At 40.1% G+C, this 15,531-nt stretch overlaps 1 protein-coding gene across 3 annotated transcripts in view; it reads right to left on the reverse strand.

The window, feature by feature from the left end:
* The window catches only part of CAPN7 (calpain 7), a 37,196-nt gene extending 27,538 nt beyond the window's left edge, over nucleotides 1-9,658 (reverse strand). For 2 of the 3 annotated variants that reach the window (XM_082459247.1, XM_082459246.1), the window contains exons 1-4: nucleotides 9,356-9,655; nucleotides 6,985-7,093; nucleotides 2,822-2,979; nucleotides 1,254-1,321 (exon numbers count right to left, since the gene is read on the reverse strand). In XM_082459247.1, coding sequence (XP_082315373.1) covers nucleotides 1,254-1,321; nucleotides 2,822-2,979; nucleotides 6,985-7,093; nucleotides 9,356-9,457 — 437 coding nt within the window. In that variant the 5' untranslated portion in view covers nucleotides 9,458-9,655. Of the gene's footprint in view, nucleotides 1-1,253; nucleotides 1,322-2,821; nucleotides 2,980-6,984; nucleotides 7,094-9,355 lie in introns of all 3 variants that reach the window. The other variant, XM_082459248.1, reaches the window with a different exon arrangement.
* Nucleotides 9,659-15,531: the final 5,873 nt, after the last annotated feature.

The following is a 15,531-nucleotide window of genomic DNA, read 5'->3' on the forward strand; positions in this document are numbered from 1 at the left end:
AAATCATATGCAAATAAAATGTTACGTTATCTTTTCCGTAGAGCGTGTCCATTCTTTAGAAGAGATCCTCAAAGGATCCCATGACTGACCCATGCCCCTGCGCTGAGGATGCACTCAGAGAGTACTAGATGGGTTACCCACATAGGTAATAAAAGCCATCTATGATTCTGACTGGGGAAAGAAGTAAAAATGGAGAATATAGCTATGTGTCGAGTGCCCATAACTTCATGAATTTGGAGAAACAAACTAAATGTTAGCTGATGGTAATGAAAAGGAGGGATAACTGCTATACCTCAATAAAAAAGAAGGGCTGGGGGTAGCACAGCTACCTAGTCTGAGCCTCAAAAGGAGATATTTTATTAATTCGTGCTATAACTATAAATGCCATTCCACCCTTTTCCTTTGCCTACAATGCTTTGTCTATACAAGAGGTATAATTCTCTTGTGCAAATACATTCATTATTTCTCAACAAATATCTACTGAGCACATATTGTATGTCTGCCCTCTGCTAGGTGCTTGGTTTCAGCATTGAACAAAGACAAAATTCTCTGTCCTCAAAGAGCTTATATTTGGGGGACAGGGATTAGAAGGGACACAGACATTGATAACAAATATGATAAACTGGTAAATTTCATATACCTTAGAAAACAGTAAGAGCTACAGGAAAGAATATTAGAACAGACAAAGCAGGATGAAAGTACTGGAGGAGATTAAATTTTAAACAGAATGGTGATGGCAGGCCTTACTGAAAAGTTGACATTTGAGCAAAGAGTTAAGGGAGATACACACATGTATAATTTGAGGTATCTGCATGGCTGGCTCACTCTGTTTCTCCATTTCTAGTAGTAGCTCTGGAAGGCTCTCTGGAAGTTCTCTCTTTGGAAGTCTGATATTAAACAACAGACGGGAGTCTTCCATTTCAAATACCTCATTTTTGTTTTAGACACAGCAAAAACTAAATAAAATATTTCTTGACTCATTTGTTATTTTTTGAGTTTAAAGCAGGGATGAAGACACTAAGATGCTCTCTGTTCCCCTAAGGAGTTCACCATCTAATGAGCCAAAATGACATGTAGAAAAAAGCAGCAGGGAACTAGAGAGGGGTAAATTCACTCAGAGGAAGAAGGCAACTTTGCTCTGGATCTCAGGTTTGTTACCACGAGCTCCACCACACATTCATATAAACCTGTCGCACTGAAGTAACACAGTACGCTGCCATCCACAGATAAGAACTTGAGGGACCAAAACTCACCTGTCTAGTGCCTGTCGTGCCAACTGCTTCAGTTTGTTTTGCAGAGTTTTATCAGCGGTTTCATAAGACTTAAGAGAAAGAGAGACAGATGTTCCAAAGCATAATTATTAATTTGCCTGATCCATGATATTTCTAAGCAAAAAAAAAATTACAATGCACATTACACTTCTTAAAATTATGAGAGAATAAACCAAGACACTTTATTTTTGTCCTTAGAGGTATCATTTAAATTGTGTTGAAAACTCGTCGCTGAGGTAAACCCTAACACCACTTAATTCGGGTGAACACAACCGTATAATCACAGTGCCACAGGCCTGGCAGCAGGAACCCCAGAAGAGCAGGGCTACCATACTAAGTGAAATAAGTCAGCAGGAGAAAGACAACCACCTTATGCCTTCATTCATATGTGGAGTCTAAAAGACAAAACAAATAAACAGACAAAATAAAACAAACTTATAGGTACAGAGAACAGATTAGTGGTTTCCAGAGGGGAAGGGGGTTGGGGGACCGGGGAAATGGGCGAAGGGGGTCAACTGTATGGGGATGGAAGGTAACCAGACTTGTGGTGGTGATCACTTTGCTGTGCATACAGATGTCGAATTATAATGCTGTACTGCACACTGAAACTCAGATAATTAAAAACAAAAAAACCCAGCACTTACCCGTAGTCTCAGGTACCTACAGAAATGAGGCTAGATAGTTCCTCTGAATAAAAGCCCTTGGACAAAGCGCCGGCCCTCTGAACAATGCTGAGAACACCACTCTCGACCACGTCACATGCTCCTGTCAATGCGCTACTCTTACGCACTTGATGCCCCGGAGAGCTAACAGGCCCACCGGGCTCCTCGGGAAGCAGTAAAAATTGCTCAACATATAGCCTCTACACTGCAAATTAATAAAGCTCTCCCAAACCACTAACTTATTTCTTAGTGTATGAAATTGAAAAAAAGGGGGAAGTTTTATTTTTTTTGTGATGAACCAAAGTTGTTTTTTCCCTTTTTTTTTTTTCTTAAATTGAAGTATTTACAATGTTGTGTTAGCTTCAGGTATACAGAAAAGTGATTCAGTTAAATATATATCTATTCTTTTTCAGATTCCTTCCCATTATAGGTTATTACAAGATATTGTGTATAGTTCCCTGTGCTATACAGTACATCTTTGTTGTTTATCTATTTTAAATACAGTAGTGTGTATCTATTAATCCCAAACTACTAATTTATCCCTCCCCAAGGAAGTTTATTTTAAATTCACAGATTGTGATGGTGAATTCTTCCTATAATAAGTTAATTTTAGTTATAGGGGTATAAAAAGGTCAAAAATGGTACTTATAATTTAAAAAACAATTGCCAAGGGACTCAATCTCAATACTGTCAAATTTTTAACAAGATGTTAAAGTCTATTATTAATTTTCTATTCTTCACTATCTTTTAATGAGGAGTAACTTAGTTACATGTATAATAACAGGATAATTTTTTTTCTTTAAGGAATTGTTAAGTAAAACTCACTAGTAAGGGGAGAAATTTCTTAGCATAATTCCACCAAACTTAACTTGTAGCTATTATACATACGGTTTTCAGACAGAGATCTACAGCTTCTGTATACAGTTCTATAGCATCTTCAACGTTCCCTTTTTCATCTTCGTCAAAAGCTTGTGTAACGAGGAAATGGGCACGCTCTAAGTCCAACTGATGTTTTGATTTCAAAGGATCCGCACTCTTTGACTGAACTAGGATAGGAAAAAAAGCCACATAGAAGAACTAGCATAGGAAGAAAGCCACATACCTATATATGTATCCAGGGAACAACATACCATTTTAATACATTCTTTACCAAAACTCTATAATCCTTCATTTAAAAAGCTTAGCAAGGTCAAAAAAAAATCCTTAAAAAAATTTCCCCTGAATTTCTCTCTGTCCCTACCAGCACTTTCTTCATTTAAAAAATAAAACATAGGAGTTCTCCCCACAAAAAACAAAACTGAAACTTGGAAAAGACTAAATCGAAAGAAACTCAATTATGTTTTAAGGTAATTTAAATTTTTATTCAGTATAGACAATAATTATATAATATACTAGGCCTTGATAATAAAATGCATGCTGTTTCCCATTCATCTGGGTCCAGAATAAGCTATATTTTTACTGCTCTTTGAAATAAGTGCTTCTGTTTGTTTTTAATATAAAGATATGTATCCATAAGAGACCTGCATCTAGAACATATAAAGATCTCTTACAACTCAACAATAAAAGGACAAACCCAATTTAAAATGGGTGTGATGATTATGTCATCAACTTGTGTCAACTTGACAGGATCACAGGTTACCCAGCTATTTGGCTAAACAAGATTTCTGGGTAGCCTGTGAGGATGTTTCTGAATGAAAGTAGCATTTGCATTGACACTGAAAGCAGACTGCCCTCCCCAGTGTGGGTGGGCATCATCTAATCCACTGTGGGCCTGAACAGAACAAAAGGCAGAGGGGGAGAATCTGCCCTCACTGCAGGACTGCTTGAGCTGACACATTGGTCTTCTCCTGACCTCGGACTGGAACTAACACCATCAGGTCCCCTACTTCTCAGGCCTTTGGACTTGGACTGAACCACACCACTGGCTTTCCTGAGTCTCTAGCTTGCAGAGGGCAAACAGTGGGACTTCTTAGTCTCCATAATTGCATGAGCCAATTCCTCATAATAAATCTCTTTATGTCCATCCTACTGATTCTATTTCTCTGGAGAACCCTGACTTATACCATGGGCAAAGGATCTGTATAGCCATTTCTCCAAAGCAGATATTCAATGGCCAAATGGCACGTGAAAAGATGCTCAACATCATTTGTCATCAGGGAAGTGCATATCAAAACCACAATAAGATGTCATTTTATACCCACTAGGGTGGCTAAAATAAAAAAAGACAGAAAATAACAAGTGTTGATAAGGATGTGAAGGAAATGGAACATTGCTGGTGGAATTGTAGAGTGGTATAGCCACTGTGGAAAACAGTTTAGCAGTTCCTCAAAAAGTTAGACATAAAGCTACCATATGACCTAGCAGTTCTACTTGTGGGTATATATCCAAGAGAACTGAAAACATATGTCCACACAAAAACTTAGACACAAGTGGTCATAACAGCATTACTAATAATAGACAAAAGGTGGAACCAAGCCAATGTCCACCAACTGATGAATGGATAAATAAAATGTGGTATATTAATACAATGGTGTATTAACCATAACAAGAAATGAAGCACTGATACATGCTACAAAATGGATAAACCCTGAAAACATTATGCTAAATAAAAGAAGCCAGACACAAAAGACCACATACTGATGACTCCATTTATATAAAATGTCCAGAATAGGCAAATCCATGGAGACAGAAAATAGATTAGTGGTTGCTAGGGCCTAGGGTGTGGAATGGGGAGTGACTGCTAATGACTAAGAGGTTTCTTTAAGGGTGACAAAAATGTTCTGAAGTTAGAGGTGATGGTTGCACAACTCTGGGAATACACTAAAAACCACTGAACTGTACACTGTAAAAAGTTGAATGTTATGGTATGTGAATTACATCTCAATAAAACTTTTTTTTTTTTTTTTTTTTAATTAATTTATTTATTTATATTTATTTTTGGCTGTGTTGGGTCTTCATTTCTGTGCGAGGGCTTTCTCCAGTTGTGGCAAGTGGGGGCCACTCTTCATCGCGGTGCGCGGGCCTCTCATTATCACGGCCTCTCCCGTTGCGGAGCACAGGCTCCAGACGCGCAGGCTCAGTAATTGTGGCTCAAGGGCCTAGTTGCTCCGCGGCATGTGGGATCTTCCCAGACCAGGTCTCGAACCCGTGACCCCTGCATTGGCAGGCAGATTCTCAACCACTGCGCCACCAGGGAAGCCCTCAATAAAACTTTTTAAAAAAAAGTTTTAAATTCTGTTTGTCTCAAAATTGTGTCTGATCTTTTAAAAACTGTAACCCTCGGTAACACCTCTCTAAAGTATGTATTAATCCCATTTATTAAATGAATGTTAAAATATTTAGCTCAAGGCTTCTCAGCCTTGGCACTACTGACATTTTCGACTGGATAATTCTTTGCTGTGGACGGTGCTATGCATTATAGGATTTTCCCTGCAGCACTATCCCTGCCCTCTACCCAACCAGATGCTAGTAGTATACTGCATCCCTACCCCGGCATAAACACCAAACACCTCTCCAGACATTGCCAAATGTCTCCTGAGGGGCAAAACCAATTCTAATTGAGAATAACTATCTAGCCTAAGGTTTCACAGCTACAATGGAAGGGTAGGGACTCAACTTAGATCTTTTAATTCCAAGTCTTGAGTTTCTTATACTACACTGGTGAATTTCAAACTGGGTTACCTTTCCCCAACCCTAAAGTCAAGCCATCTCTCAAAGTCTCTTGACTGTCAGCAGACTTTATCTGTTTTAAAAATTCGGATTCTGAACAAGATTTTTATTTGATAAAGGACTCTCCTGCTTGAAATAATAATTAAGTAAACCATTTAATTCTCTACAAATTACATGCCATTTGTTGAACAAAATAGGTCGAAAAACCGGCAAAACATTTAATGTATATTATGCTTTAAAAATCCTTTTTGAACTTTACTTCTGTTTCACTGGTAAGTTTTCATTCTTCAAGAGATTAGGGCTATCTCATTCTGTGCCTGAGTATCATATAAACATCACATTTATAAATTTAAAAACTTCATTTACTTAGCTGGGAAAATGAAGTGCCTCTGAATTCCATGGTATTTTGAATACATGAATCAGTATAACTCTGTATTAAGTGAGGCCCTGACACACAGGCAGTCCACTTTTCAATGCATGCAATTTCTGGGCACTGTCTTAAAGAAAAGTGCCGTGTCTGTAAGGGGACTGTCATAACAAGAAATCCAACAATCAAATCTACTTTATCCTAACTATGAGCTTGTAACTGCTCATATCTATTCAGAATGAGTGGTAGAAAGTTGCACAAAGTCCATCAGAGAATGCTGAATAAGACTCCTCTAAGCTTGTGGCTTTATTATACAGCCACAGGAAAAAAGGGGTTAAAAAGAGTCCTCAGTGACATGACCGCATTCCTGAAACAAAATGTCAATCGATGATCATTTTCTTTCCTACCACGTGAACAGCAGATTTCGCCAGGAACCACTTACCTCTAACAGAACTGCGATCATTAAGCCTGTGAACTTGTTTCACAGCGTTTGCAAAAATAACTACAGGTTGTTCCAGGTCTCTGCTTACATGTCCCTTTTCCAAGATATGGTTTAAAACAAGAGTTTAGCTAAGGTCTTGAGGTTGAGGATATCGATATAGTAAAGACTGTGAACCCACTGTTGAAGTCTTTAGACACTGAAGAGGAGGAGTCATTTAATTTTAATAGCAGGAGGGGGCATGTGACAGATGTTTAAAAGCAGATTTTAACAGGGTCCTAATACTGACTCTGCCAATGATACACTGTTCGAATGTAGATAGTTCATCTCTATCCTCTGGGAAATTAGGATATCAGACTATATCACCTCTAAGGTTCCTCTTCACAGATTTATCACTTATTTCCACATTATGATTTTCAAAGATGTGATTACCAAAAAAGAAATGAGCAGCAACCAAGTGAGGATCAAGAATCAAAGATGAAAACGAAAAGGAAAGAGAAACACAGGGGAAAAGTAAGATGTTATGGGACAGAAGAAAAAAAAATACAGTGACATGGTTAGTAGTCCTTTACCAACCTGCTGAGTGTAAAGCCTGCACTCTTTCCAGATACTCATTTATTTTTTCTTGAATATGTTCTAGGCTTGATCCTGCCATCTCAGCATAAATTAAAGCTTGTGCAGCTTCCTAAAAATAAAAAAAGAATTCAAAGGAACCTAACAGATCAATTACAATTTGTATTTTCTTTACCACTTTCTAACTATTGGTTTCTATGAATGACAAAACAAGAATGTCTTTATGATACCAGTAATTTTTTTCGTAAAGTAAATGAGTTATATATTCCTTTACTACTTTTCTTCAGTTCTCAATGCTCTCTTCCTCCTACTGTTGAAAATTTATGAAGTCAAATAGAAGGCGTTGATTATAAGTATTTTCTTAGAATAACTGTGATTTATATGTTCTCTGTTTTCCTTTTTCTTTATGCAATAGGTCAGACTTGAAATTATACACTGTTAAAAGGTGAACTGAGTCTCGAAAACATTAGAACAGATAATACCTGATACAATTAAATTAAATATCAATAAAAGGTTATCAGAAATTATAAAGGTTAAATATCTCACAGTGGAAAGAAAATCTTTTTCTCCACAGAAAATATTGTCAAAGGGGGACACATTTTAAGGCAGATTTCAGTTGTATGAAATAAACTTATTTTAATTAAGAAAAACTGTATTTGTCTTCCAGTTATTCCATGACTTTCTCAGCCAGTTAGGCTGTGCTCGCGAGGAAAAGCCTCCATTCTCGCCATCACCATTCCAGGAGGGTGACCAACGCTACCACACACAAGAACCACAGAGAGACTTTCCCAAGTACCACCACCTTCCCTGCAGTAATCTAAGCGTGTGCACTTCAAGGAACCTCACGCCTCGTTATCTGGATCCAAAGAAGCCATCTACTCAGCATCACTTTTTGAATCCAGTTATTGGAGCAGGAGTTGTTTCCCTGAACCTACAAAATCAGTAAGATGAGTACAGTTTTGATCCAAATGGAAATTGGGGGTAGAAAAGATATGTTTTCCTAGATTCTGCAATTCAGATATTTCAGGGGAGGAAAATATAACTCTACATGTAAATATTAAAACTAATTTTTTAAATTGTTGGTATCAACCTTATTTTGCTCATTTTGTTTACACTTGAAAGTGATTAACAATGAAGGCATCCCTAACAGAACAGCATGAAGACAGAAAACACTAAATATCTGATACAGTTTACATAAATAGCTCCTAGAAACACAACCACTTTTCTGATTCTCTCAAGGAAAAGAAATTCTTTGTAACAACACGCGTGTCATCCTACAGCAAAACAAGAGGCACTGTACAGTACTTCCTTTCGCTTTAAAAAAGCTATTTTATATGGCACTATTTTTACCTATGAACATTTGTCAGTTATTTCACAAAACTAATAAAACAGTTTTACTTTTAAAGAAATACCACCGTCATGAAATTGTCAAAAAAAAAAGAGTCCAAAAAGAATGATTCTGAAACACACCCAAAGTCTCTAAATATAGATTATAAAATGAAGGCAATCAAATATTAATCTGAGAAAAGCAAACCACACATTATTGACAGCATATAGGTTTATGGAAAAAAATTATGACTACCGTATTATCGAATTCTTTCTAAAAGAAAAGATGACAATGTCAAGAGGATACAGCTGTCTGCACGGGGAGCCGGAGGGGTGTGTTTGCAAATGCTCAGGATTGGGGAGCAGGGGTGGGCTGTGAGCTCCTACTCTGATTTAATATTTCTGGCCCCAGTAATTTACCCAAAAGAAATATCAAAGAAACGTGTAAAGCATTAGCTCTAAGGGTATTATGATGCTGAAGATGCATAATGAACATAAAATGGCCAGAAGAGTTTGTAAATAAACTATGGCACACCCACATAATGGAATACTATACATCTATCATTAACAAGTTTATACTATGAAACCTTAAAAAAAATCAAAAATTTTTAAAAGTTCAAATGAAAAGAACAGATTTAAAAAAGTATAAACAGTCTGATCCCAGTTTGTTTTTTTAAAAAGGTGTGTACACATACATGCGTAGAAAAACAAAGATACGTAGATGTCAGATACTAGGATACGCGATGTTTTATTCTTTGATTGACTTTCTGCGTTCTTCCGTGAGCACTGTTTCCGTGTACATCCGTGACGGTGAGAAGCTGCGAGCTGACAGCCCAGCTCCGCCGCCGCCCTCAGGAGCGGTCACCTGGGGACTCGCCGGCCAGGACCGACCCCAAAGTGGCGACCAAGCCCGCCGCGGGCCGGACCCTGGGGCGGGGGCAGGCCTGACCCCTCAGCCCGGCCACCGCCCCGAGAGGGACAGCGGGACGGGGGACCGCCACGCCGAGCGCACCCGTCCCCTCGGCACCTGGACCCGTCCCCGGCCCACCTTGTAGTAAAACACGGCCTCCGAGTAGCGGCCCTCGTGGTCGCGCTGCACTGCCAGCCGCGCGAACTGCACTGCGTCCCGCTCCAGCGCCGCCGAGTCCATGGCTGCCCCGCGCCGAGGACCCCCGCCAACCGCCGCGCGCCCGGGGGCCGGGCGAGGAGCCGGGCCGCGCGGAAAGAGCGGCGGAGCTCACTTCCGGCGGCTGAGAGAGGACGCCGACCGGCTCCTCGGCAAAACTCCGACTCCTCGCCGGCGGGCAGCCTCGCTCCGCGGCCGCCGCATTCCCCGTCCCGCCCACCGGTCACACTGCGCAGGCGCAGCCGGGCCGGCGCAGGTGTTTCGGTAGCCTGGGCTGCCGGGCTCGCCGGAGGGTGCGGGAAGGCGCGGGCGGTGGGCAGGGCCTGGCCTGCGCGGTGCCGTGTGCACGTGACTGCCGGGGCGCCCGGGATTGGGCAGGCAAAAGAGGTGCCACGTCTGAGCGGCTGCCGGCTTCGCAGTCGGCCTGTCTGGGCAGTGACTGTGGAGCCTGTTGCCGGCCAGGCTAGGAGGAGGGGCGCATGCGCCTCCTGGAACATTTTTTCCCCTCTTGAGTGTAAAGAGAAGGTGAGCAGTGCTTCCCAACATCATCTGAGATGACTTTTTTTTTTTAATTAAGGAAGTGAAGTAAGGATATACGATTCTTATGTGATACTTTTTAATAACATTTATATCCACAAGCTGAGTCTTAATTAACCCTGTATACATGCCCCAGTGTATGGTATTGATTGAATTGTCAACAAACAAGGTAATGCATTTTCCCGTGTACTTCTCCTTAGGTTAACTTAATGCTGTTGTAATTAAATACTCAATTAGGTGATTATTTGATTAATGTCTCTCTCTCTCCCTTAAAACTCTGAATTCAGAAATAATAAAAATAAACTAGTGAGAGGCTCCACAATACGGATAAAACTCAAAATTCACGCCAAGTCAAAGAAGCAAGACACAAGAATACAGACTGAGCGACTTTGTTTACAAGGAACACTAGCAAAGAGGAATCTAATCAATAACGTAAGAAGTTGTTAGGGAGCCATTGACTAAAACTGCCTGCCTTGGCGGGGCACCGTAACACCTTTGCTTCAGTCTCCCACCTCAGGATGCTTCAAAAGAACACAAAACCAGTGAAGGACCCACAACCAACCCAGGGAAAATCCAGGAGGGGCCAAGAAGCGGAGGAGACACCAGTCCATAAGATGTCTTGCCAGTCTCCCCAGAAATCCTCCCGCTGGAAACCATCTTGACTGAAGGATGCACCAGGAAGGGCCCTGAGTTGGACCAAATGAAGGCAAAAGCAAGATGATTGGCCAGAGACAACCGCAACCCAGAAAGCTAACTGCACCACCATAAAACCTGAGACTGCGAGCCGTGAGGCAGAGCAGTTCTCCTGGGTTCCCTTACCCTGCTGCTGTCCGCCTAAGGGACCCTTTCCAATAAAGTCTTTTGCTTTGTCAGTGCGGTGTCTCCACGGACAATTCATTTCCGAGTGTTGGACAAGAGCCCACTCTCTCGCCCTCAAAGAGATCCCATCCAGTGACAGAATTACATCAATGGTTGGGAAGGGATAAGGGAACCTTTGGAGGTGACGGAAATGTTTTGTATCTTGTTGGTGGGTGATGTCAAAATGTACATCCATTTGTTAAAACCCATCACACTGTACATTTTAAATGTGTGCTACTACCCTATTTACAATAGCCAAGACGTGGAAACAACCTAAATGTCCATCGATAGATGAATGGTTAAAGAAGAGGTGGTAAATATATACAACGGAATAATACTCAGTCATAAAAAAGAATGAAATAATGCCATTTGCAGCAACATGGATGGATCTAGAGATTATCATATTAAGTGAAGTTAGAAAGAGAAAGACATATAACATATGATATCACTTATACGTGGAATCTAAAACACAACACAAATGAACATATCTACGAAACAGAAACAGACTCACAGACATAGAGAACAAACTTGAGGTTGCCAAGGGTGAGGGGGGGTGGGGGAGGGAAGGATTGGGAGTTTGGGATTAGTAGATGCAAACTATTATATATAGGATGTAAGCAGCAAGGTCCTACTGTATATAGAAACCATATGGAAAAGAATATGAAAAGAATATAGGTATATATAACTGAATCACTTTGCTTCTAATTTTTCTTAATTACACCTCAATAAAATTGTTTTTGGGCTTCCCTGGTGGCGCAGTGGTTGCGAATCTGCCTGCTAATGCAGGGGACATGGGTTCGAGCCCTGGTATGGGAAGATCCCACATGCCGCGGAGCAACTAGGCCCATGAGCCGCAATTACTGAGCCTGCGCGTCTGGAGCCTGTGCTCTGCAACGAGAGAGGCCGCGATAATGAGAGGCCCGCGCACCACGATGAAGAGTGGCCCCCACTTGCCACAACTAGAGAAAGCCCTCGCACAGAAACAAAGACCCAACACAGCCATAAATAAATACATAAATAAATAAATAAATAAAAATTAAACTTAAAAAAAAATTCACTTTCTAAAAAAAAAAAAATTATTTTAGTCAGTTGGCCTGCATTTAAATGGGACTCATTTCTTAATTAATTTAACCGTTTCTTCACATTTTGTGAAGTTAATAGTAATAACTATCTCATTGGACTGTTGTAAAGAGCATAGGTGGAGAATTTGACTCTGCCTGGCACAAACATGGTTCCCATCATTAGCTACAACAGTTTTATAACTGAAGCAGGGATGGTTTCGGTCTTCACCAGTTTTATCCCAGAATTAAGCCCAAGCTTTGGCCCAGAGCAGGTGTTGGATAAATATTTCAAAATGTTGAATGAGTGAACTCCCCAACTAAATATACTCAATGCGCCCTCCCCCATCTTTATTCTAAAGAATGAAATAGAAATTCCTTAACACAGAGTAGAAGGTCCTTCAGAACAGGAGCTCAGGGTGTGTTCCGAAGGTGTCTGCAGCCACTGTCTGGCAGGAACTGATCCCCAAGTTACAGCAGATGAATGCAGTTTTACTCGCTCGTAAGAGGACTTCTGTGTCTAATGTTCCCCTCTCATCTCAGCTTATAGAATTCCTAGCCCACCTTGAAGGGGGCTTTTCTAACTCTCCCAGGCAGTTGTGACCCCTCCTGGGACCTGCTCATTTACTCCCTTATTCCTTGTTCACTTATTCACTGAACACTGGATGCCTGCTTGGTGCCAGGCACAGAGTGACACATTAAAAATACAAAGACAAATGAGAGAGTGTGAGATAAAGCTGGGTAAAAGCAAGTCGAAGCTTCAAAGTATCTGCAGTCTTTAACAGCATTGAGACTTCCAATCCATGAACATGGTAAACCTCTCCACGTATTCAGGCCTTCTCTCATTGCTCTCGGCAATGTTCTGTAGGGCACAGGTCTTATACATCCATCTTTTAGCAGATTTATCTCCAAGCATTTCATATTTCTGATGCTATTTTAAATGGCGTTGTTTATCTAGTTTCAATTTCCAATTGTTTTTGCTAGTATATAGGAATACAGTTGATATTTATATATTGACACTATATTCTGCAATCACAGATTATCCAGAAAACCCTGGAGTGAGGTGGTGGAGCCTCATGACAGCTGCCTCTGGGGAATGTATGCCAGTATGTCCAGTAGCACTGCCACCTGCTCTGCCAGGTCTGTGATGCTTACCAGGGCAGAATTTGCCCAACGTTAAGCACTCAGAGGTGCTTGGTCAAAATGCCCTCATCCTGCAGTATGGGGGCCCCCACCCTCCAGAGAGCTGAGAGAGACCTAGAGAGAGGGGTGAGTTCAAGAAGACTGGCCACACCTCTGTTCAGGAAGCCCACGCTGTTGTTGTTGAATCTGTGGCTCCCTTCTTACATATGGCTTCACAGGAGGAAGCAGCAAAGCATCCTTGTGAAATCCAGCCTTGCAGAGGCTAATGGAAATAGCACCATCTGAGCCACTGTAAGTAGAAAACAGAGTTGTAGTAGTAGTAATAGTAATAGTAGCAATAGTGTAATAAAAATAGTAGTAGTAGTACTATTACTCTTTTTTAAAGCTGCTAACCCAGTGATGGTAATTTATTACTTCAGTCAACAAATAGTAATTCTGTTGGCCAGACAGTGGGGATCAAAACAAAATGACCAAAACACCTCACTCTGTAATGAGTAAGACATGCATAAGCCAACAGTTCAAACAGCCTTTAATAATTGCTGAGAGAAGGGTAAGTCAGGGGCTGGGAGGGCCAGAGGAGCAGCATCCAAATCAGCCCAGTGGATGCTCGCACCGCGTCCCAGAGGAAGGGATGCTTGAATTTGTCCACCGAAAAATTAATGCAGGAAGCTGTGAATAAGAAGAGTTTATCTGGGATCTTGTTTAGTGTAGCCACCTTCATGAATGTCTTAGCTGGATCCTCTAGATAACTTGCTACAGCTTCTACATCAGCACTTGCTGCTTCACTTTGCACTTTTATGTTATGGAGGTGGCTTCTCATGAACCAACCTCTGCTAAGCTTCAACCTTTTCTTCTGCAGCTTCCTCACCTCTCTCAGCCTTCATAAAAATGAAGAGAGTTGGGGCCTTACTCTGGATTAGGCTTTGTCTTAAGGGAATGTCGTGGCTGGTCTGATCTATCCAGACCACTCAGACTCTCTCCATATCAGCAATAAGACTCTTTCACCTTCTTATCATTGGTGTGGTCACTGGAGCAGCACTTTTAAGTTCCTTCAAGAACTCTTTTGCTTTCACCAATTTGGCTAACTGTTTGGTGCAGGAGGCTTAGTTTTCAGCCTATTTGGGCTTTTGACATGCCTTCCTCACTAAGCTTAATCACGTCTAGCTTTGGATTTAAAATGAAGATGTGTGACTCTTCCTTTTACTTGAACACTTAGAGGCCATTGCAGGGCTATTAATTGGCCGAATTTCAGTATTGTTGTGTCTCAGGGAATAAGGAGACCCTGGGAGAGGGAGAGAGAGCAGTCAGAACACACACAACATTTATGGATTAAGTTCGCCATCTGATATGGCACGGTGTGTGATGCCCCAAAACAATAACAATAGTAACATCAAAGATCACTGATCACAGATCACTGTGACAAATATAATAATGAAAAATTTGCAATATTGTGAGAATTACCAAAATGTGACACAGAGACACCAAGTGAGAAAATGCTGTTGGAAAAATAGACATGCTGGACGCAGGGTTGCCACAAACCTTCAATTAGTAAAAAACACGCTATCTGTAATGAGGTCTGCCTATAATGGAAAAATGAAATAATATTCTTTCCCACAAACAGCACCCTGTGACCTCCCACATGGGAAGAGAAAAACCATCATTGGATCCTGGTTTCTTGTTAGAGTTGCTCACGAGTATGATCAGGGACCAGTTTTTCAAATCACTGACAGATTGGGGACACTGGAACTAGAAACAGACAACAGAGTGTTCTGAGGGAAGATTGTACAAAATGAGTTTTATTTTCCAACAGATATGATTATTTTGGCCCATTTGAAATATTAGGTTTGACTATATGAAATTGCCATTTTTGTAGGTCAAAAACAGTTGAATATCTTCTGCTGCAATCTTCAATTTCCTATGGTTCAACCTGATATGCATATATATCTCCTAATTATTTTTATATCCCCAAATGTATATATATCCTATTTACTTCTATATATTCCAATTATATATCTTAAATTAAATATATATTTCAATTATATACATGTATCTTAATTTTATACATGTCTTAACTATATATAAATGATATATTAATTGAATATATATGTAATTTACATATTATATATAGTAGGTTATATTACATATAGCTTAAGTATATATAATATGTAAATGACATATGTTCAATTAATCAAATATATATCTAAAATTAGAATATATATATAAATATATACACACACACTATTAGAAGATATACAAGATTAGAATGTGTATATATATATCATATATACACATGTATACAGATACCCTAATTCTGTCTCTCTATTCTAATTTTTAAATATATCCTAACTATATATACATATCTTCATTTTATTTATACACACTGTAAATTTATTTGTATATATTTAATATACAAATTTCATAATCCTAATTTTACATGTCTCCTAATTTTATATAATCCTAATATTATACGCATCCTAATTACATACACACACACTCATATGG

This window comes from Balaenoptera physalus (assembly GCF_965194825.1).
Source record: "Balaenoptera physalus genome assembly, chromosome: 4".
NCBI lineage: Eukaryota > Metazoa > Chordata > Mammalia > Artiodactyla > Balaenopteridae > Balaenoptera > Balaenoptera physalus.